General features: G+C 37.5%; 2 protein-coding genes and 1 pseudogene across 2 annotated transcripts; all 3 read right to left on the bottom strand.

The window, feature by feature from the left end:
* Positions 1–9,016: 9,016 nt before the first annotated feature.
* Positions 9,017–10,751, bottom strand: LOC119886889 (annotated as a pseudogene).
* Positions 10,752–14,243: 3,492 nt separating this feature from the next.
* Positions 14,244–16,214, bottom strand: LOC119885554 (transcription factor HES-5-like). Its single transcript, XM_038695631.1, has 2 exons — positions 15,787–16,214; positions 14,244–15,674 (listed from the first exon to the last, which is right to left on the bottom strand). The coding sequence occupies exons 1-2, from the start codon at positions 15,907–15,909 to the stop codon at positions 15,252–15,254; spliced, it is 546 nt and encodes a 181-aa protein (XP_038551559.1). The 5' UTR covers positions 15,910–16,214; the 3' UTR covers positions 14,244–15,251.
* A 3,208-nt stretch (positions 16,215–19,422) lies between these two features.
* LOC119885501 (transcription factor HES-5-like) lies at positions 19,423–21,793 on the bottom strand. Its single transcript, XM_038695552.1, has 2 exons — positions 21,030–21,793; positions 19,423–20,917 (listed from the first exon to the last, which is right to left on the bottom strand). The coding sequence occupies exons 1-2, from the start codon at positions 21,150–21,152 to the stop codon at positions 20,495–20,497; spliced, it is 546 nt and encodes a 181-aa protein (XP_038551480.1). The 5' UTR covers positions 21,153–21,793; the 3' UTR covers positions 19,423–20,494.
* Positions 21,794–23,987: the final 2,194 nt, after the last annotated feature.

Below are 23,987 nucleotides of genomic sequence, written 5' to 3'. Positions count from 1 at the left end.
AAATATTTCTGTTCTCGTGTTGTTGTGTCTCATGGTTATCCTCTTTATAATGATGAAAGAAAGACTTTCTAAAGTAATTTCAAATGAATTAAATCAATGTTCAATGGCAAAATTTTAAAATAAAATTCAAAGTATTTTTTTACCTAAAATTATGACTCAGTTCCATCAAGATGTTTGATGGCTTTGTCAATTTAATGTCACTCAATTTAAATGCAGTAGGTCACGTCTTCAAACCAATAGAGCAAATGTACATTCCAACTTTTGCTTCAAAAAATTTTCTGTTTAACTGTCAGTTTCAGGTGTTTTAATGTAAAAAGTTTAAAGTTAACCACTTCCTTCTTTAAAGAGGTCAAACATTGTATTTAATGAGATGCAATATAAGACACACTTCTATTGTTCCTGCAGTGAAAGGAATGAAAGGACAGAGTGTGGGAAACCAGAGGAACCTCACTCACAGAGCCCTGTGGGACAATAGATCCAGACCTTTGCCATCAAGACATTAAAAGGGATGCAGGCGAAGAAGTTTTCATTTTTGGAGCCAGTTTCAAATCATAGACTCTTTTTTCAAGTGATGAAAATCAACATCACCAGTTTGACATATTTTACTTCCTGAAGATGCAGCTTTGATAAGTCATTATATATTTTTCCGTCAGTTCAGTCAAATGAGAAGATGGATTGTTATTTTAACGCTACAACTCACTGCTTCCCCGGTGCCACCACGGCTGACATTTAAAAAAAACTCCAGGACCTGATGCCATCGCTCCCGTCCTCCATCACAAGAGTGATAGTCCATGTCGGAACAAATGACACAGCTCTTCAGCAGTCTGAGCTGACAAAATCAGATTTTAACTTTTTAACTTTTTAAAGCAGTGTGGAAAGTCCGTTTTTATCTCTGGTCCCATTCCCACAGTTGGTCGCGGTGCTGGCCGCTTCAGTAGACTCCTTGGCCTCCACGACTCACCGTGTGTTATGCGGATAATTTTAATATTTTCTGGCAAAGAATTTAAGAAAGACGGACTTCACCCAAACAAACTGGGCTCAGAAATGTTAGCTGCTCACATACAGCATGTGGTGCGGTCCACACGTGACTTATGTGAATGACTAATCATTCATGCAGCACACCTGGACACACCACCGCTCACAGAACAGATCTCTGGCTCACTGCCACTAACAACTGTCTCCACCTGCTCGCATGTAAAGCCGTCTGCTCCCAGCGCTGTTCCACAGACTTCTATTCCTGTCATCATCACGCATAGACCAGTAAACCGAAATGTGCACATCCCACACAGAAATATTAGTAATATCTTAAGGATTAGGACAACTGCACCAACTCCAGCACCCAGAACAAACTCATTTAAAATGGCTCTCTTCAATGTGAGATCTCTGTCAAGTAAGACTCTTATCTTAAATGATTTTATCTTGTCTGCAAATCTAGATTTTATGTTTTTAACTGAATCCTGGTTGCAAATGAATGACTATAGCCAGCTAGCTGAACTGTGTCCGCCTCAATATGATTGTTTTAGTCAACCTGAGGGTCAGTGGTCGTGGTGGTGGGCTAGTGAGCGTGTATAGGAAAAATTTTAAATGTCATCAAGTACGCTGTGATGAATTTAACTCCTTTGAAGTTCACGCTCTAAAAGTTGGAGGGCTGCAACCTATCATACTTGTTATAATTTATCGCCCCCCAAAACTGCCTGGAGGAATTTTATCAGAACTTCCTGAATTTATATCTACTCTGGTTTTAAATTATGACAGAATTGTTCTTTGTGGCGATTTTAATATTCATGTTGATGAGCCCACCAATGTTAATGCAACTAACTTTTTAAATATGGCCACTTCTTTTAACTTCAAACAACATGTCAAAGGGCAAACACATAACCGTGGTCATACACTGGACTTGGTTTTTACCCTGGGTGTCAGCATTTCCTCTGTGGAATTAGTGGACATGACCATATCTGACCACAGATGTATTGTTTTTAGCTGCGATTCGCCTGTTACTCATGCCGCCTCACCAAGCTCCGTGTGTTCTCGCATCTTTAATGAACAAAGTGTTTGAAACTTTTGCGCATTTTTTCAGAGCCAAAGCCAACACCTGTCTTATTTCAACACCAACAATCTGGTCGATCACTTCAATCATATCTGCTTGTCGTCACTAAATATTACTGCTCCTCTAAAGGTTAGGCCTACATCTAAAGCGAGTAAGCAACCCTGGATAAATGACAGCATTCGCAGCCTAAAAAGGGAATGCAGGAAAGCAGAGCGCAGATGGAAAAAATCCAGTCTCCAAGTCCATTACCTCAGTCTGAAGGATTTATTAATTAACTACAATAACATGGTTAAGGATGCGAGAACACACTATTTTTCTGAACTCATTACTACACATAAACACAATCCCAGGTTTCTGTTTAAGACTGTGGATCAGCTGGTAAACCCAACCCCTCCTTGTGCCTCAGCTGGAAGTAATGATGACTGTGAATTGTTTTTATCTTATTTTACCAATAAGATGGTGTCAATCAGAGCCTCTATTACCCCCGCGGCCTCTTACTCAGAGGTTCCTCACCAGCAACAAGAGAGTTTTAACTGTTTTATCCTATCGACTTGTCTGAGTTTTAACTGTTTTATCCCATCGACTTGTCTGAGCTTTTAAAAACAGTATCACAAATGAGAGTGTCCTCCAGCCCACTTGATGTAATACCTACAAAATTTTTACTGAAAGTAATAGATTCTGTTGGGCCCCATTTGATCTCTGTTTTCAACAGCTTCCTATCTACTGGTTGCGTCCCTGATTATTTTAAAACGGCTTGCATGAACCCACTTTTAAAGAAACCTGGTTTAGATCCCTCCCTCCCACATAATTTTAGACTAATTTCAAAACTGCCTTTTATTCCAAAGATTCTAGAAAGAATTGTGTCCAAACAGCTGCTCACTGTACTGGAAAATAACAAAATTTTAACCCTAACCCATCTGGTTTCAGGAAGTACCACAGCACTGAGACTGCCCTGCTTAAAGTCACCAATGACCTTTTAATGTCTGCTGATGAAGGCATGTGCTCAGTCCTGGTACTCCTGGACCTTAGCGCTGCTTTTGACACCATTGATCACAACATCATGTTAGACAGACTGAGGCACTGGGTGGGGATCTCTGGTACTGCCCTAGAATGGTTTTCATCCTACCTGTCAAATAGGAAGTTTTGCATGTCTGTAAACAACTATGTCTCTTCGTTCTGTCCAGTTAAATATGGTGTGCCTCAGGGGTCGGTCTTAGGACCCATTTTGTTTTCCTTGTATCTGCTTCCCCTTTCCCCCACATATTATCCATAAACATGGCATTTCTTTTCATATTTATGCTGATGACACAGAAATATACTTGCCCGTCAGATCCACAGACCCTGGAATGCTGAGTTCACTTAACAACTGCCTTTGTGAAGTTAAAAAATGGATGTCAAATAATTTCCTCCAGCTGAACTCAGACAAAACAGAAATCCTGGTCATTGGGTCCCAGCAGATGGCAAATCAAATACTGCCATCTGCTGGTTCCCTAGTAAATCACATTAAGCCTGTGGCAAAGAACCTTGGTGTTTGGTTTGATAGTAATTAAAATTTCGAGCAGCACACCACAAAGCTTGTTCAATCATGTTTTTATCAACTTGTGTTAACTTTTAAGGACACCGAGACCATTTTACACGCCTTCATCTCATCACGCCTGGAATATTGCAACAGCCTTTTCACCTGTTTAACCCAAAAATCTATTGATCGACTCCAGACTGTCCAGAACTCAGCTGCCGGGCTTTTAACCAGAACAAAGAAATATGACCACATTACTCCTATTTTAGTTTCATTACACTGGCTCCCAGTATGTTTTAGAATTGACTTTAAAATTCTATTGATTACTTTTAAAGCTCTTCATGGCCTCTCGCCTTGTTATATTTCTGAACTTTTAGTCCCATACACACCAGCACGTACCTTGAGTTCCTCGGGCAGAGGTCTGCTGTCTGTTCCAGAGTCTCAACTGAAGACTAAATGGGACAGATCGTTTGCTGTCAGGGCCCCGAGGCTCTGGAACAGCCTGCCCGAGGAAATCAGGTCGGCTGAGTCAGTGAACTCTTTTAAGTCCCTTCTTAAAACATATTTTTATAGGAGAGCCTTTCCCGATCTTATTTGACTTTATTTTATCCCTTTTATTTTATTGTATTTTACTAATTTTATATTTATCTTAAATGTGTATTTTAGTCTTTTCAATGTTTTCATGCTTTTATCTTGTATTGTTTTTGTATTATTGTCTCTTGGGTATTATTGTCTTTACACTTGTTAAAGCACTTTGTAACTTGTTTTTGAAAAGTGCTCTACAAATAAAGATTATTATTATTATTATTATTATTATTATTATTATTATTATTATTATTATTATTATTATTATTATTATCATTATTATTATTTAAAATTTATCCATCCATCCATCATCAACCGCTTATCCTGCATACAGGGTTGCGGGGGGCTGGAGCCAATCCCAGCTGACATAGGGTGAAAGGCGGGGTACACCCTGGACAGGTCACCAATCCATCGCAGGGACACACACACATGTGAAATTCTTCGTTAACAAAATTAAATTGGGGAACATTGTTTAATATTGATAACACACAGGTCAGTGTCTGAATATGAACCAAGCTAAGTGTCACATGTTGACCTTAGTGCATATTGGTTATATTTACAGTTTATGTTGTTTTTTTAATGGCAGTGAACTTGTTCTACAGTTGAAGAAACATTCTAACTTTATTCACTTAAGCACACATTTCATCAAACATCTTGATAGAACTGGGTCATAACTTGCTGTCTAGGTAACTCATGCACAAACAATTAATGTGTATTGAATTTAATAATAATATATTTTTGCAATTGAAGATTGGAACATTGATTTCTTTCATTGTTATAAAGAGGGTAACCATGAGACACAAGGACATGAAAAGAGAAACATTTCAGCTGGCAGTGTGTGTTTATTCAATAAGACACAATGAGCCACATGAAGAAAAACACAAACACACACTTTTACTGTTTTATTTACTTATTTAATGAAATGTATGAAAAGAATTGTTCTTTTGTAATTCCTTTGTAGCTTTGGCAATATAGTTGTTTTACATTTATGCCAATAAAGCTGAACTGAATTGAACTGAAAATTGTAAGAAAACTAGAGGTGATGATACATCTCAACAACAACTTGTAGATTCCTACAACACACACTCTCAGAGAGAGTAAAGAACAGCTGTCTTTATGAAAGACAATGATTTACAATCTTTGAGAACACAGTACCACTGTCCTTTGAGATTTTGTTCCCAAATGGATTAAAATATTTTCACTTAGTGAATAAAAGAGAAAAAGTAAAAACTGATCTTCTTAATAAGAAATTAACTTCAACTAATTCTCAAGATGTAAAGAAACCGGACAGAGACAGTGTGACATTAAACAAACCCTTGACAGTAATAGGAACAACATATTGATATTAAAAAAGATGATTTGTCAATAATCACATAATCATCAATACCTTTCAAGATGTAACAAATATTATATTGTACCAACACATGAGAGATTTAAGTGAAGTAAAGTCTATTATGACAATATGTCCATAAAATGGACAGTTCATGTTTTCTGGTCAATATGATTAATACCAATCAAACATAATATATGTTTCCATATATACACATAGTAGTATAATAGTATAATAATAATTGCTGATGCAATCAGATTTGGTTCATGCAACATGCATGACGTTCTCTTTCTAAACTTGAAAAATATTGCTGCTGTCATTTCCTTAGGAAACGTCATATTGCGCAAAGAAAAAACACAGAATGCAGCTTCTGTACATACAGAAGAACAAGTCCATAAAATTTCAAAGAATTCAGTTCAGTAATCTTTGACCAATGTGGTCATCTCAGTTTGTCTGGTACGAACTCCAGTCTGTAGGTGTCCACCACGGCCTCCAGGGGGCGCTCCTGGCCAGACTCTTCTCTTTGGTGATGCTGGTCTGGACTGTGGAGCTCAGAAGAGAGAAGTCAGCCTCCCTTCTTGGACACAGCTGGAGTAGCCCTAATTGACAGAGTCCATATCTTGATTCTGCTGCTGCAGTCGTCTCAGGACACAAACTGTCATCTCCAGGATGTCTGCTTTCTCCAGCTTGGAGTCTGGCTGCTGTTTGAGGAACTCTGGACCCAGGAGAGACTTGAGCTGCTCAATAATAATAATAATAATAATCTTTATTTGTAGAGCACTTTTCAAAAACAAGTTACAAAGTGCTTTAACCAAGTGTAAAGACAAAAATACCCAAGAGACAATAATACAAAAACAATACAAGATAAAAGCAGTGCTGCTGTTGATTCGCTTTCTGAGCTGCAGAAAAAAGAACAAATTCATTAATACACTTGTCCTGCAATATAATGTTAGCATGAACAAAAACAGTCTCATCAAGGATATTGACATATTCTTGAATCTTCAGTGATTCTGGGAAAGTGGTGACCCTGTAGAGAGAGCAGATCTGCTGCCTGATGCTGGGATCAATGATATTGACTGAGCACTCGCTGGCACCACCATCACACACATAGGAGACAGTTAATTGCTTTTATAGTAAAAAACACTTTGCATGTTCCATGTAGCTAAATTAAACAACCTAAAATCTACCAAGTCCAAATGCAAGTTTCCTTCATTTTGTCTTGACAATTAAGTCAAATTTTTCATTTCTTAAAATTCAACCACTGTTTTGTTGAACATACTTACAACTATCACTATTTGTAATCAGATATTACGCATGTTATTTCCATGATGTATTTAAAAGATATTCTAAAAACCTTGAGAACAATGATCATTCTGCTGTCCAGATGTTACACAGTCTTCTGGCTTGTGCCTTGTAGTCAGTGTGGGTAGAAAGTTGGTCTCAGTTTCCCACACTGACTCCCTGAATGCTGTGGTCAATGAACAACAAAAGGACTTTGAATGGAGCTTTTGTGACCGATATTGGACGTGTGTTGAAGTAGAAACAGAGCCTGGCGTCACCAACCATCTGGAGGTAGATGAGTGATGAGATGAGTGTCGGAGGCAGCTGTTTCCTGAAGTGTGCCAAATCCCTTTGGGGAATAGTCTGTTGCTGCTGGTGGAGTTGAGGATGCTAATCATGCTAAACTCTGTTCTCCAGAGTTTTCCCACATTTGGTCCATTGAAAGAAATTTAGACATGTGCCAAAGTCCAAATTGACACTTCAGGATTGTGTCATTCACACATGATGTAATTTATTGTCTTTTCAATTTTACAGTTATTACGACCCCTCCCTTTCTGCCTGCTTTGGCTTCATTGGTTGCTTCCTGCAGGAGCTGGCAGTGTGGGAGGTAATGGGCTGACACCTGTGTAGGCCTCAGCCTAAGCTACATACCACGGTACATCACCCTTGTCTCATTGTCTGTCTGTCTCCTAGGCTCCACATCTCCTGGTTTGGGTTTGTTTGCTGTCCTGAGTTGCTGCCAACCTTCATTGATAAGTTTCTCACTCATCCATGCATTCCACTCATCACTGATGCCACAATTATCACATTCATGTTCTGTAAATAGATATGTTGTTCATAGTTTCTTTAATAATAAAACATCTTTTTGGCACTTTAATCTACTTGGTCTCCCCCTTTCTGTCACATTCTATGAGCCGGGATCTGACACAGTGAAAAGCTCAACAGTATTTTATTAAAAATATATATGAAGTCAATGTTGGGTAAATGGAAATCAGTGAAGAAATCAGCAATGCCATTTTAAAAACCTTCATAGTAATTATAACCAATACACAACGAGGACAACATGTGACTATTGGCTGTGGTCATATTTAGTCTGATGAAAACACTGACCTGTGTGGTATCAATACAAATAATGTTCTTTTTTTCCAGCATTTGGTTTTCAATTGCATAATATTATCGTGTAAGTATGTAATCCTGAAATGTTATTTAAACTAAACAATCTAAACATCATTCATTATAAATTCTAATTAAAAATGTGCTTTCACATTTGACCTAACTTACAGAAACATAAATAATGACTTTTCAAAACTGCAACTTCAGAAAATTAAAATACATGTCAAATTGGTAAAAGTGATTTTCACATTGGAAAAAAAAAAAAGCACAGTCTATGATTTGAAACTGGCTCCAAAAATGAAAACTTCTTCGCCTGCATCCCTTTTAATTTCTTGAGGGCAAAGGTCTGGATCTATTGTCCCACAGGACTCTGTGAGTGAGGTTCCTCTGGTTTCCCACACTCTGTGCTTTCACTGCTTTCACTGCAGGAACAATAGAAGTGTGTCTTATATTGCATCTCATTTATACAACATCTGACCTCTTTAAAGAATGAAATAGTTAGCTTGATACATTTTACATCAAAACACCTGAAACTGTCAGTTAAACAGAAATGATTTTACAGCAAAGGTTGAAATGTACATCTGCTCTATCTGTTTGAAGGCTTCACCGACTGCAGTTAATTAGTGGGATATAAAAATAAAAAAGCCACTTCACTGAACATGTTGATGTAAATGTGTCATAATTTTCCATGCATACATAAATAATACAAACACAATTAAAGTGTGTGCTGAATTTAATTTGAATAAGTTTCAGTACAAGGTTGGAACATTGATGCAATTCAATAAAATGTCTATAGGATGTCATTGTTCTCATTTGATTTAAATATTTGACTTGTTCCATATGAATAGAGAGATAAAACATTGATAATCCCCTTCATCAAAAGTCTTTATTGAATCACATTAATACGCTTAGTTTTACACTAAAAAGGTATGTTACGGATAAAATAACTACTTTCTGTGCTGAATTTTACCTTAACTTCTCAATCAAAGGTAGGAACATTGATGGAGACCTCTATCAATTAAGTCAAAATACAAAAAAAAAAAAAACGATGACATGAGAACAGAAACATTTTTACATTACAACGTCTTTCTTTTATCAGTATGAAGAAGGTAACCATGAGACACAAAAACATGAGAACACAAAATTTGCAGCTAACAGTGTTTGTTTATTCAACAAGGCACAATGAGCCACATGAAGTGAGAAAACTCCAACTACAGGTGATGATACATCACAACAACAACTTGTAGATTTCTACAAGACACACTGTACTCAGAGAGAGTAAAGGAACAGCTGTCTTTATAAAAGACAATGATTTACAATATTTGAGGACACAGTACTCACTGTCCTTTGAGAATTCTTTCCCAAATGGATTCAAACATTTTCACTTAGTGAACAAAAAAGAAAGTAGTAAAAAGTGATCTTACAATAGATCACATTGTTCTTAATAACGTTCAACTGATTCTCAAGATTTAAAGAATATATTGTCACTGGAAAACTGTGACAGTGTGAAGTGAAACAAACCCTTTACAGTAAAAGGATAAACAAATTGATCTTAATACAGATCATTTGTAATAATCACATAATCATCAATAACCTTCAGGATGTAACGAATATCACCATTGCATTATATATTGTACCAACACATGACACAGTGAAGCATAAAAGTATAACAGGAAAATTGTAAACCTTTGGATCTTACAACAGATCAGTTTTGAGTGAGACATTTAAGTGAAGTAAAGTGTATTGTGAAAATATGTCCATAAAAAAGACCACTATGATCAATAACAATTAAAAGATAACAAATGTTACCATATCTTTATATACTACCAATACATGAAGTACAGTGAAGTATAATAATAATTGTTGATGCAATCAGATTTGGTTCATGCAACATGCATGACAAGATGTTCTCTTTCTAAACTTGAAAGATAATGTACATTTAGGAAATGTCTGTACATACAGACGAACAAGTCCATAAATTTAAAAGAATTCAGTTCAGTAATCTTTGACCAATGTGGTCATCTCAGTTTGTCTGGTACTAACTCCAGTCTGTAGGTGTCTACCACGGCCTCCAGGGGGCGCTCCTGGCCAGACTCTTCTCTTTGGTGATGCTGGTCTGGACTGTGGAGCTCAGAAGAGAGAAGTCAGCCTCTCTCAGCTTCTTATCAGAGGAAGACTGCAGCTTGTTGAAGTGGTTCAAAAGTCTTTTCTGGGACTGTGTCTCCACCTCCTCTTTAGACAGGAAGTGATCCACCTCTTGGACACACCTGGAGTAGCCCGACAGGTGCTGAATCCACAGCTTGATTCTGCTGCTGCAGTCGTCTCAAGACATAAACTGTCATCTCCAGGATGTCTGCTTTCTCCAGCTTGGAGTCTGGCTGCTGTCTGAGGAACTCTGGACCCAGGAGAGACTTGAGCTGCTCAATGCTGCTGTTCGCTCTCTGCGTAACTTCTCCACCAGATGCTTTCTGAGCTGCAGAAAGAAGAGCAAAGTCATTAATACACTTTTTCTGCAATATAATTTTAGCATGAACAAACAAAGAAAAAAAGGATATTGACATATTCTTGAATCTTCAGTTTACCTTGTGGATCAGAGTCAGGTGCTCCTGAGAATCGGTCATTGCTGCAGTGATTGTAGGTGCCATGGCTGAATCTCTGCGCTGTAGGGGTCTCCGTTGAGAGAATCTGATCTCTGCTGGCTTCATCCCTCCTATTTATAGTCCCACATCTCCATATGAATGTGTGGGTCCTGGTCTGGCTGGAGTTTCTCACAGTTTCAACCAATCAGAGAGGTCAGTAAGACAACAAGGGATGCAGCACGCTGAATGCTGTTATTGCCTGGGGGACAATGGTTAGATCTCAGGGGAACAGGTGGAGGACTGGGGGGAGATGGAGAGAGACTCTGTGTGATTCTGGGAAAGTGGTGACCCTGTAGAGAGAGCAGATCTGCTGCCTGATGCTGGGATCAATGACTTTGACTGAGCACACTCTGATCATCTCACACACGTGGGACACTGACAGTTAATTGCATCTAGGGTAAAGACTTCATAGCCTACTTGACACATAGCATTTTTTTTGTCATTTATTTAAATTTAGCTATAATGCTGTATTTGAGCCACAACCTCTAGCAAACTCTAGCAAGTGCAATTAATGCAATTGTCCTCCATTTTGTCTTTCATTCTTAAAATTCAACCTTTTATTTTATTGAACATACTTTATTTTAGAAAATCACTTTTCTCAGATATTACTGACACTTTTTTTGTCATTTATTTCAATTTAGCTATAATGCTGTATTTTAATGCAGTTTTCCTTCATTTTGTCTTGATAATTCAATCAGATTTTTCATTCTTAAAATTCAACCTTTTGTTTTATTGAACATCACGTTTATCAGATATTGCGCTTGTTATTTCCATGATGTATATAAAAGATATTCTAAAAAACTTGAGAACAACGATCATTCTGATCTCCAGATGTCTTCTGGCTTGTGCCTTGTAGTCAGTGTGGGTAGAAAGTTGGTTTCAGTTTCCCACACTGACTCCCTGAATGCTGTGGTCAATGAACAACAAAAGGACTTTGAATGGAGCTTTTGTGACTGATACTGGACGTGTGCTGAAGTAGAAACAGAGCCTGACGTCACCAAGCATCTGGAGGGAAAGGATGTCATTGGCTGGTTCTGACAGTTTGTAAAGTTTAAACTTATTGTGGAAATTTCATCATAAAGAATCAACTCAATTATTGTCGTATATTTTTACCATAATTCTGCCTTTGTATCCGCAACTGGATAAACAATTGAGCTCAATAGATGAGTATGGGAGGTTGAGGCAGCTGTTTCCTGAAGTGTGCCAAATCCCTTTGGAGAAAAGTCTGCTGCTGGTGAGGTTGAGGGTGCTAATCATGCTAAACTCTGTTCTCCAGAGTTTTCCCACACAACCTTAGGAATGGGTCTAAATCCACATGGTCACTTTTGGATTCTGTTTTTTCGCACATGGAGGTCATTAATTGTCTTTACTTTTTTTTTTACAGTGAAACGCTCAAACAGATTTAATTTCAAAAAATATAAAGTCAAAATTGGGTTTAATAGAAACCATAAAATAGGGCTATACTGTATGTAAACTGGTGATTTTCATGACTGGAAAAAATTAGCCTTTGATTTAAAACTGGCTCCAAAAATGAAAACTTTTCAGCCTGCGTCCCTTTTAATCTCTTGAGGGCAAACGCCTGGATCTCTTGTCCCACAGGGCTCTGTGAGTGAGGAATTCCTCTGGTTTCCTATTTGCCAGTCAAACAAGAAATAATTTGAGAAATCCCCTATGCTTAGCTGCCACATTTTCTGTGGTTATTTTAGAAAGGGACAAGGTTTAGATGATCTATCTCAGGGGAAAAGGTGGAGCTCTGTGTGAATCTGGGAAAGTGGTGACCCTGTAGATCAGATCTGCTGCCTGATGCTGGGATCAATGACTTTGACTGAGCACATGCTCATGCTATTCACTCTTTAACTTTACTTTGTGGGTGTGAATTTATACATCCTTTACCATTATTATATAATTATTAATCTACAGTGTTTAGCTGTATACATTTTCCAACGTTCTAGAATATTAATTTAAAATCAAAACAGACTTTTGTCAGTGTTGCAAAGCACTTGCAATCAACGTAATATGTCTATTTTATTCTTATATATTACTGTTTAAACTGAGACAAAATCATCTTAGTGTTCATATGTAGCACGTGTGTCCTCTGTCTTGTGGCTGGTAGCTGGTGTGAATAGAAAGTTGCTCTCAGTTTCCCACACCGATTCTTTGCAAGAAGTTATCAAGTGCACAACAAAAAGACTTTCAAATTAGCTTTTGTGAGGGTGCATGTCATATTTTATAATAGAAACAGAGCCTGACGTCATCAACCATCTGGATGGAAAGAACACCATTGGTACCCACCAAGGCTGATACAATTTTAACACACTATCAAAAAATACAATCATCATTATGTTAAATTTGCACCTTCTTTTTCAACTAGTAGCTGCAGAAAATGTAAATATCCTGGACTGGATCAAATTTTAGCTCTATAGATGATGACGTGAGCTTAAGGCAAATGTTTCCTGAAGTGTGCCAAATCCCTCCCTTGTCTTTTTGGGGGGCAAGGCTCTGTTTCTTCTATATTTACATTGCATTTCTTGAGCCTTTCTCATAGAATTTGTATGTGTTATTTAACATTTATTGTTGCAAGCTAATTTTCAGAAAACTTGTTGAAAATGCTTTCAAAAAGTGGAAGGGACATGTCCCCAGCGTCCCCAGTGTAAATGACACCTATGTGGTTATCTCATTTAGTCTGGCACTGACTCCTGTCTGTGGGTGTCTACCACGGCCGCCAGAGGGCGCTGTCGACTGGACACTTCTCTTTGAAGAATGAAGGGTTTTCTTGTGGTTCCTAAAGTCTCCAAACCTACAATAGGAGCGAGACCCTTCAGCTCTCAAGCTCTTCTCCTGTCTCCTCAAGTTGTTCAGTAATGTTATTTCTGGTTTGTTCTCAATGTCACCTTATAGGCAAATGATCTCAGTGGATTTTCTATTTGTCACTGTGTTGACCAGCCTGTTAGCATATGAACTGTGTGCTGTAGTTTTCTGTTTCAGCTGTTTGCTTCTCCAAGCCCGAGTGTCGCAAGGTTGTCGTTCTGAGAAACACATGTTAAATAATATTTTACCACATTCTTATGTTTAAATCTATTTCACAGTTAACATACATTGTGTAACCAATCTGTACTAAAAAATATTGGATCTTGCAGGATGAAATTAAATTATACTGAAGAGTGCTGATTTATATCAGAAGAACATTTACAACCAAAGGTATGATTTAAAACAAGTTCGAATGTTAAGAGCCAGTGTCCTTTGTGATCTCTGTCTCGTCAGGGCAAAGGTCTGGATCTACTGTCCCACAGGGCTCTGTGAGTGAGTTGGTTTCGCACACTCTGTCCTTTCTCTACTTTTACTGGAGGAATAATAGAAGTGTGTCTTATTATGCACATCATTAGATACAATGTTTTACCTGTTTAAAGAGGTAAATTGTTTAAACGTTTTACGTGAAAACGCCTGAAACTGAAAGTTATACAGAAATGATTTTGAAGCATAATTTAAAATAGACTGGTATCATAATTTGCTGCTTAGGTAAGTTTTGCAAACATAATTGACATGTGTGCTGAAATTTATTTTTTAGTTTAAGGTTAGAACATTGATTAAATTTAATGAAAAAGTCCCTTTCATCATTATGAAGAAGGTAACCATGAGACACAAAAACATGAGAACACAAAATTTGCAGCTGGCAGTGTTTGTTTATTCAACAAGGCACAATGAGCCACATGAAGTGAGAAAACTCCAACTAGAGGTGATGATACATCACAACAACAACTTGTAGATTTCTACAAGACACACTGTACTCAGAGAGAGTAAAGGAACAGCTGTCTTTATAAAAGACAATGATTTACAATATTTGAGGACACAGTACTCACTGTCCTTTGAGAATTCTCTCCCAAATGGATTCAAACATTTTCACTTAGTGAACAAAAGAGAAAGTACTGAAAGCTGATCTTACAACAGATCACACAGTTCTTAATAACATTTAACTTCAACTGATTCTCAAGATGTAAAGATTATATTGTCACTTATAAACTGTGACAGTGTGAAGTGAAACAGACCCTTTACCATAAAAGGATAAACATATTGATCTTAATACAGGTCATTTGTAATAATCACATAAATAAGTAAGTCCAATATGAGAAAATGTCCATCAAAAGGACAGTTAAGATTTTGGATCAATTCCAAATCATTAATACCTTTCAAGATGTAACAAATATCACCATTGCTTTATATTATACCAACACATGACACAGTGGAGCATTAAAGTATCACAGGTAAATTGTACACTCAAGCAAACCTTTGTTTTTTTAAATGATAAACCTTTGGATCTCACAACAGATTAGTTTGTGTTGTCAAAAGATTTAAGTGAAGTAAAGTCTGTTATGACAATATGTCTATAAAAGGACAGTCAAAGTTTTCTGAACAATATGATCAGTCCCAATCAAAACATAATATATGTTTCAACCTTAATTACTACCAACACAGGAAGTACAGTGAAGTATAATAATAATTGTTGATGCAATCAGATTTGGTTCATGCAAAATGCATGACAAGATGTTTCTCTTTCTAAACTTGAAAGATATTGATGCTGTCATTTCCTTAGAAAATGTCATATTCCGCAAAGAAAAAACACAAAATGCAGATTCTGTACATACAGAAGAACAAATCTAAAAGAATTCAAAGAATTCAGTTCAGTAATCTTTGACCAATGTGGTCATCTCAGTTTGTCTGGTACTAACTCCAGTCTGTAGGTGTCTACCACGGCCTCCAGGGGGCGCTCCTGGCCAGACTCTTCTCTTTGGTGATGCTGGTCTGGACTGTGGAGCTCAGAAGAGAGAAGTCAGCCTCTCTCTGCTTCTTATCAGAGGAAGACTGCAGCTTGTTGAAGTGGTTCACAATTCTTCTCTGGGACTGTGTCTCCACCTCCTCTTTAGACAGGACGTGGTCCACCTCTTGGACACACCTGGAGTAGCCCTGATCGACAGCTGCTGAGTCCACAGCTTGATTCTGCTGCTGCAGTCGTCTCAGGACACAAACTGTCATCTCCAGGATGTCTGCTTTCTCCAGCTTGGAGTCTGGCTGCTGTTTGAGGAACTCTGGACCCAGGAGAGACTTGAGCTGCTCAATGCTGCTGTTGATTCTTTCTCTGCGTAACTTCTCCACCAGAGGCTTTCTGAGCTGCAGAAAGAAGAACAAAGTCATTAATACACTTGTTCTGCAGTATAATGTTAGCATGAACAAAAACAGTCTCTCATGAATAATGTTTAGTCTCCTTGAATCTTCAGTTTACCTTGTGGGTCAGAGTCAGATGCTCCTGAGAACCGGTCATTGCTGCAGTGATTGTAGGTGCCATGGCTGGATCTCTGTGCTGTAGAGGTCTCTGTTGAGAGAATCTGATCTCTGCTGGCTTCATCCCTCCTATTTATAGTCCCACATCTCCATATGAATGTGTGGGTCCTGGTCTGGCTGGAGTTTCTCACAGTTTCAACCAATCAGAGAGGTCAGTAAGACAACAAGGGATGCAGCACGCTGAATGCTGTTATTGCCTGGGGGACAATGGTTAGATCTCAGGGGAACAGGTGGAGGACTGGGGGGAGATGGAGGGAGACTCTGTGTGATTCTGGGAAAGTGGTGACCCTGTAGAGAGAGCAGATCTGCTGCCTGATGCTGGGATCAATGACTTTGACTGAGCACACACTGATCATCTCACACACGTGGGACACTGACAGTTAATTGCATCTAGGGTAAAGACTTCATAGCCTACTTGACACATAGCATTTTTTTTGTCATTTATTTCAATTTAGCTATAATGCTGTATTTTAACCACAACCTAAACTCTAGCAAGTGCGATTAATGCAGTTTTCCTTCATTTTATCTTGATAATTCAATCAGATTTTTCATTCTTAAAATTCAACCTTTTGTTTTGTTGAACATCACTTTTATCAGATATTACGCGTGTTATTCCCATGATGTATTTAAAATATATTCTAAAAAACTGTCGCTCATTCTGATGTCCAGATGTTGCACAGTCTTCTGGCTTCTGCCTTGTAGTCAGTGTGAGTAGAAAGTTGGTCTCAGTTTCCCACACTGACTCCCTGAATGCTGTGGTCAATGAACAACAAAAGGACTTTGAATGGAGCTTTTGTGACTGATACTGGACGTGTGTTGAAGTAGAAACAGAGCCTGACGTCACCAAGCATCTGGAGGGAAAGGACGTCATTGGCTGGTTCTGACAGTTTGTAAAGTTTCAAATGATCACAGAAATTTCATTTTAAGGAATCAGCTCAATTTATTTGGAAAAATCTTCCAATCATAGTCATACATTTTGACCGTCCAATCATATTTGTGCCTTTGTATCCGCAACTGGATAAAACCTTCAGCTCTATAGATGAGGATGGGAGGTTGAGGCAGCTGTTTCCTGAAGTGTGCCAAATCCCTTTTTGGGAATAGTCTGCTGCTGCTGGTGGAGTTGAGGATGCTAATCATGCTAAACTCTGCTCTCCAGAGTTTTTCCACACTCCGTCCATTCAATGAAATTTAGACATGTACCAAAGTCTAAATGGACACTTCAGGATTATATTATTCACACATGGATGCAATTTATTGTCTTTTTCTCTTTTACAGTTCAAACTCATCAAGATGTTGTAAAATATGTTAATAAAGTCAACATTGGGTTAAATAGAAAATGAGAGGAGAAATCACCAAAGCGTTTTTAAAAAATGTTATTGTAAATATTAACCAATACACACTGTGGGCAACATGTGACTATTGACTGTGTTCATATTTAGTCAGATGAAAACACTGACCTGTGTGGTATCAATACTGAACAGAGTTATTTTTTCAGCATCTTGTTTTCAGTTGAATAATATTATATTGTAAGTCTGTTATTCTGAAATGTTATTTAAACTAAACAATCTAAATATCCAACATTATAAATTCTAATTAAAAATGCACTTTCACATTTAACCTAACTAACAGAAACGTACATTATGACTTTTCAAAACTGCAACTTCAATAAATTTTCACAATGGAAAAAAAGAGCAGAGTCTATGGTTGGAAACTGGCTCAAAAAATTAAAGCCTCTTAGCCTGTGTCCCTTTTAATCTCTTGAGGCAAAAGGTCTGGATCTATTGTCCCACAAGGCTCTGTGAGTGAGGTTCCTCTGGTTTCCCACACTCTGTCCTTTCACTGCTTTCACTGCAGGAACAATAGAAGTGTGTCATAGTATGCACATCATTAAATACAATGTCTGACCTGTTTGAAGGTGTAAAATGGATAACTTGAGACATAGGTGTCATTTACAATGGGGACGCTGGGGACATGTCCCCACCACTTTTTGAAATGGCTGATTTTGTCCCCACCATTTTTTTAAACACATAATTTGTTAAAAAACGTTCTGAATATATTACTTGCAGTTAAATAACAAATGAAAATGCCTTTAGAAAGGTTTATTTGCACATCAAGAAAACATGCAATGCAATTACATTATAGAAGAAATAAATGTGCATTGACCAAAAAAGGAACTTAAGCTAAAAAAAAACAAGCTACTGATTATAAAATGACCCAAAAACGTATATGCAACAATCAGTAACTTTAACAACTCCTTGACACAGTTTCATTTTGGCCAAGTATTCAGTTCTCTCCCTTTGAACATGACAAAAGAGGGGTGAAATCATGCCTACATATGTGTTGCCTCAGCAGGGATGATATTAAGTTGATCTACAGGAGAAACAGATCTGAAAGCAACACAGAATGCCTGAGAGCTGCACTGACTTATATTCTGTTATATTTAAATATTTTGAAATGTCACCAGCCACCAGAATTTTGTGTTTCCTTTTACATAAATAAAAACATTTCCACCATAAATTGGTGCATTGCAAAAACTAAAATCTTAGCAAGATTAATTATCTTAATTGAAGGCAAAATATACTTGTTTTTTGTCTAACAAGATATGTCTTCTTACCAGGCGGCTTTCATGTGAGAGAATTTCACCTGTTTCGAGCTTTTTTGGCCTTAAGTAGCAAGTGAAATATTCTTGTTCTGTTGGCAGATAATTTTACTTATTTTAAGTAATATTTCCCCTATTTTAATGCTTTTTTTTCTTGTTTTTGAGAGCTTGGGTTTTGCAGTGTGCAGAAACATTCACCAGAATGCAGGAAATGAAGAGTTTAATGATCAAAATTTCCTGGGGGATGTCCCCCATACTCCAGGCTCATATATCTCAGCATTGAGAATATCTTTAAAACACTTTTTAAGGATCTTTTCGTCTCATTCTCGTGAACCTAATATTGCTTATCATGATGTCTCACGAGGTAAGTGTCTCTTCACACCCCGAATCTGAGCCCCTGTGTCCCCACCACTTTTCATCACAAAGTGACGCCCTTAACTTGAGACTTTTTACATTGAAACACCTGAAACTGACAGTTTAAACAGATATAATTTGTGATATACATCTGCTCTATCGGGTTTGAAGGCTTGACCTACTGCATTTAAATTTAGTGACATAAAATTGATAAAGCCCTTTCATCAAACATCTTCATGTAACTGTGTCATAATTTTCTATGCTTACATGAGTTATCAAACACAATGAAAGTGTGTGCTGAATTTAATTTGAATAATTTTACATTCAAGGTTGGAACATTGATGTAATTCAATGAAAATATCTGTAGAAAATAATTGTTCTCAATTCCTATTATATTTAACTTGATCCGTATGAATGAAGTTATGTTACACTGATATTTCCCCTTCATCAAAAAGATTTATTGAACCACATTACTCTGCTTAGATTTACACTAAAATGGTTTGTCAAAGATAAATTATGCTGAATGGCATCCTAATTTGTCAATCAACGGTAGGAACATTGATGGAGACCTCTATCAATTAAGTTAAAATAAAAAACGATGACATGAGAACAGAAACATTTCATTTGGCAGTGTTTATTTATTCAACAACGCACGATGAGCCACATGAAGTGAGAAAACTCCAACTACAGGTGATGATACATCACAACAACAACTTGTAGATTTCTACAAGACACACTGTACTCAGAGAGAGTAAAGGAACAGCTGTCTTTATAAAAGACAATGATTTACAATATTTGAGGACACAGTACTCACTGTCCTTTGAGAATTCTTTCCCAAATGGATTCAAACATTTTCACTTAGTGAACAAAAGAGAAAGTAGTAAAAGCTGATCTTACAACAGATCACATAGTTCTCAATAACATTTAACTTCAACTGATTCTCAAGATATAAAGATTATATTGTCACTTAAAAACTGTGACAGTGTGAAGTGAAACAGACCCTTTACCATAAAAGGATAAACATATTGATCTTAATACAGATCATTTGTTAATAATTTGCAAAAATATAGGACAGTCCAATATGACAAAATGTCCATCAAAAGGACAGATTTTGGATCAATTCCAAATCATCAATAGCTTCAACATGTAACAAATATCACCATTGCTTTATATTATACCAACACATGACACAGTGGAGCATTAAAGTATCACAGGAAAATTGTGACTTTAAGCAAATCTTTTTTTTTAAATGATAAACCTTTGAATCTCACAACAGATCAGTTTTGTCTTATAAAAAGATTTAAGTGAAGTAAAGTCTGTTATAACAATATGTCCATAAAAAAGACAGTTCAAGTTTTCTGATCAAGTTGATCAATACCAATCAAACATAAAATATGTTTCCAGAGCATTAATTACTACCAATTCATGATGTACAGTGAAGTATAATAATAATTGTTGATGCAATCAGATTTGGTTCATGCAAAATGCATGATAAGTCGTTCTCTTTCTAAACTTGAAAGATATTGTCGCTGTCATTTCCTTAGGAAACGTCATTGTGCACAAAGAAAGAACACAGAATGCAGATTCTGTACATACAGAAGAACAAATCTAAAAGAATTCAAGGAATTCAGTTCAGTAATCTTTGACCAATGTGGTCATCTCAGTTTGTCTGGTACCAACTCCAGTCTGTAGGTGTCTACCACGGCCTCCAGGGGGCGCTCCTGGCCAGACTCTTCTCTTTGGTGATGCTGGTCTGGACTGTGTAGCTCAGAAGAGAGAAGTCAGCCTCTCTCAGCGTCTTATCAGAGGAAGACTGCAGCTTGTTGAAGTGGTTCACAAGTCTTCTCTGGGACTGTGTCTCCCCCTCCTCTTTGGACAGGAAGTGGTCCACCTCTTGGACACACCTGGAGTAGCCCTGATCGACAGCTGCTGAGTCCACAGCTTGATTCTGCTGCTGCAGTCGTCTCAGGACACAAACTGTCATCTCCAGGATGTCTGCTTTCTCCAGCTTGGAGTCTGGCTGCTGTTTGAGGAACTCTGGACCCAGGAGAGACTTGAGCTGCTCAGTGCTGCCGTTGATTCTTTCTCTGCGTAACTTCTCCACCAGAGGCTTTCTGAGCTGCAGAAAGAAGAACAAAGTCATTAATACACTTGTTCTGCAGTATAATGTTAGCATGAACAAAAACAGTCTCTCATGAATAATGTTTAGTCTCCTTGAATCTTCAGTTTACCTTGTGGGTCAGAGTCAGGTGCTCCTGAGAATCGGTCATTGCTGCAGTGATTGTAGGTGCCATGGTTGGATCTCTGTGCTGTAGAGGTCTCTGTTGAGAGAATCTGATCTCTGCTGGCTTCATCCCTCCTATTTATAGTCCCACATCTCCATATGAATGTGTGGGTCCTGGTCTGGCTGGAGTTTCTCACAGTTTCAACCAATCAGAGAGGTCAGTAAGACAACAAGGGATGCAGCACGCTGAATGCTGTTATTGCCTGGGGGACAATGGTTAGATCTCAGGGGAACAGGTGGAGGACTAGGGGGAGATGGAGGGAGACTCTGTGTGATTCTGGGAAAGTGGTGACCCTGTAGAGAGAGCAGATCTGCTGCCTGATGCTGGGATCAATGACTTTGACTGAGCACACACTGATCATCTCATCACACACGTGGGACACTGACAGTTAATTGCATCTAGGGTAAAGACTTCATAGCCTACTTGACACATAGCATTTTTTTTGTCATTTATTTAAATTTAGCTATAATGCTGTATTTGAGCCACAACCTCTAGCAAACTCTAGCAAGTGCAATTAATGCAATTGTCCTCCATTTTGTCTTTCATTCTTAAAATTCAACCTTTTATTTTATTGAACATACTTTATTTTAGAAAATCACTTTTCTCAGATATTATTGACACTGACAGTTTAGCTTCTATGGTGAAAAAAGGACTTGTATGTTCCATATAGCTAAATTAAAGTATTTCTGAATTTTTAAAATCTAAATGCTGTTTTGGCCACAACCTAAAGTCCAAATAATGACAATTTTCTTCATTTTGTCTGAAAATTCAGTCAATTTTCATTTCTTACAATTGGACCTTTTGTTTTGGTGAAAATGCTGTATTTAGGTAAATCATTAAAATTTGCTAACAAGAGTATTATGCCCATGATGTATTTAAAAGATATTCTAAAAAACTTGAGAACAACGATCATTCTGATCTCCAGATGTCTTCTGGCTTGTGCCTTGTTGTCAGTGTGGGTAGAAAGTTGGTTTCAGTTTCCCACACTAACTCTCTGAATGCTGTGGTCAATGAACAACAGAAGGACTTTGAATGGAGCTTTTGTGACTGATACTGGAAGTGTGTTGAAGTAGAACAAGAGCCTGACGTCACCAACCATCTGGAGGGAAAGAACACCATTGGCTGGTTCTGACAGTTTGTACGGCGTAAAATTATTATGGACATTTCATCATAAAGAATCAGCTCAATTGATTTCGAAAATGATTTAGTCAGCTTCCAATCATTGTTGTACATGTTGACCGTCCAATTATATTTGTGTCTTTGTATCAGCAACTGGATAAAACCTCAGAATGAGGGAGGTTGAGGCAGCTGTTTCCTGAAGTGTGCCAAATCTCTTTGATGAAAAGTCTGCTGCTGGTGAGGTTGAGGGTGCTAATCATGCTAAACTCTGCTCTCCAGAGTTTTCCCACACAACCTTAGGAATGCGTTTAGGATTCTGTTTTTCACACATGGAGGTCATTAATTGTCTTTGCTTTGTTTTTACACTGAAAAGTTCAACCAGATTTAATTTAAGAATACATAAAGTCAATATCAGGTGTAATGGAAACCACAGGAAAAATTACCAGTACTGTACAAAAGCGTCATTGTCTGCCAGATGATTAGCTCATCGGGGAACGCATGGACCCGTGTATTTTCCAGCACCAGTTTCAGAACAGCAACAGATAGTTCTATTGAGCTCAGAATGGATAATTAACTCTTTTAACTCTTCCCTCATGATATGTGTGCTTAAGTGAATAAAATTAGAATCTGCTTATGTTTCTTCAACTGTAGAACAAGTTCACTTCCATTAAAAAAACAACATAAAATGTAACAAACTAAAGTCACCATGTGACTTTTGGCTTGGTTCATATTTACTCTTATAAAAGGACTGACCTTTGTGTTATCAATATTAAACAATGTTCCCTTTTTCTAGTATAATTTTGTTAATTCAGAAAATCGTATGGTTCTAATCCTGAATTTTTAATTCAATTAAACAAACAAATATCATACATTATAAGTTATAAGTAACAATCCACTATCACATTTAACTGAACTGACGGAAACTCATACAATGACTTTTCAAAGCTGCAACTTCAGAAAATAACATATGTGAAACTGGTGATGTTGATTTTCATCACTTGAAAAAAGAGCAGAGTCTATGATTTGAAACTGGCTCCAAAATTTGCAACTTCTTAGCCTGCGCCCCTTTTAATCTCTTCAGGGCAAAGGTCTGGATCTATTGTCCCACAGGACCATGTGAGTGAGGTTCCTCTGGTTTCCCACACTCTGTGCTTTCACTGCTTTCACTGCAGGAACAATAGAAGTGTGTCTTATATTGCATCTCATTAAATACAATGTCTGAACTATTTAAAGACGGACATATTTTCATCTTTTTACATTTAAACACCTGAAACTGAGAATACAAAAATGATGCTGCAGCAAAATTTTCTTTGAGTTGGAAAATGTTCTCATATGGTTTGATGACTTGACTTACTGCATATCAGAAACATCTTGATGGAATTGGGTCATAATTTGCTGTTTAGGTAACTTATAACAATTAATTTGTTTGTTAATTAACAGGGGGTGGTGATGGCGCATAGATAAGATGCTTGCCTTTGGTGTGGGAGACCTGGGTTGGATTCCCACTGTGAGACATCCACCATTGTGTCCCTGAGAAAGACACTTAACCTCTAGTTGCTCCAGAGGCGTGCGACCTCTGACATGTATAGCAATTGTAAGTCGCTTTGGATAAAAGCGTCCAGTAAATGTAATTTGTATTGAATTTAATCTTAAAATTTTGCAATTCAAGGTTGGAATATTGATTTAATTCATTTGAAATTACTTTACAACGTCTTTCTTTTATCAGTATGAAGAAGGTAACAATGAGACACAAAAACATGAGAACACAAAATTTGCAGCTGGCAG

The sequence above is a fragment of the Micropterus salmoides genome, unplaced genomic scaffold, assembly GCF_014851395.1.
Source record: "Micropterus salmoides isolate LMB-PRFRI ecotype aquatic unplaced genomic scaffold, ASM1485139v1 Ms_hic_scaffold_4, whole genome shotgun sequence".
Classification (NCBI taxonomy): domain Eukaryota; kingdom Metazoa; phylum Chordata; class Actinopteri; order Centrarchiformes; family Centrarchidae; genus Micropterus; species Micropterus salmoides.
Note: the sequence above shows the minus strand (reverse complement) of the source record. Positions and strands in the feature narration are given on the sequence as shown.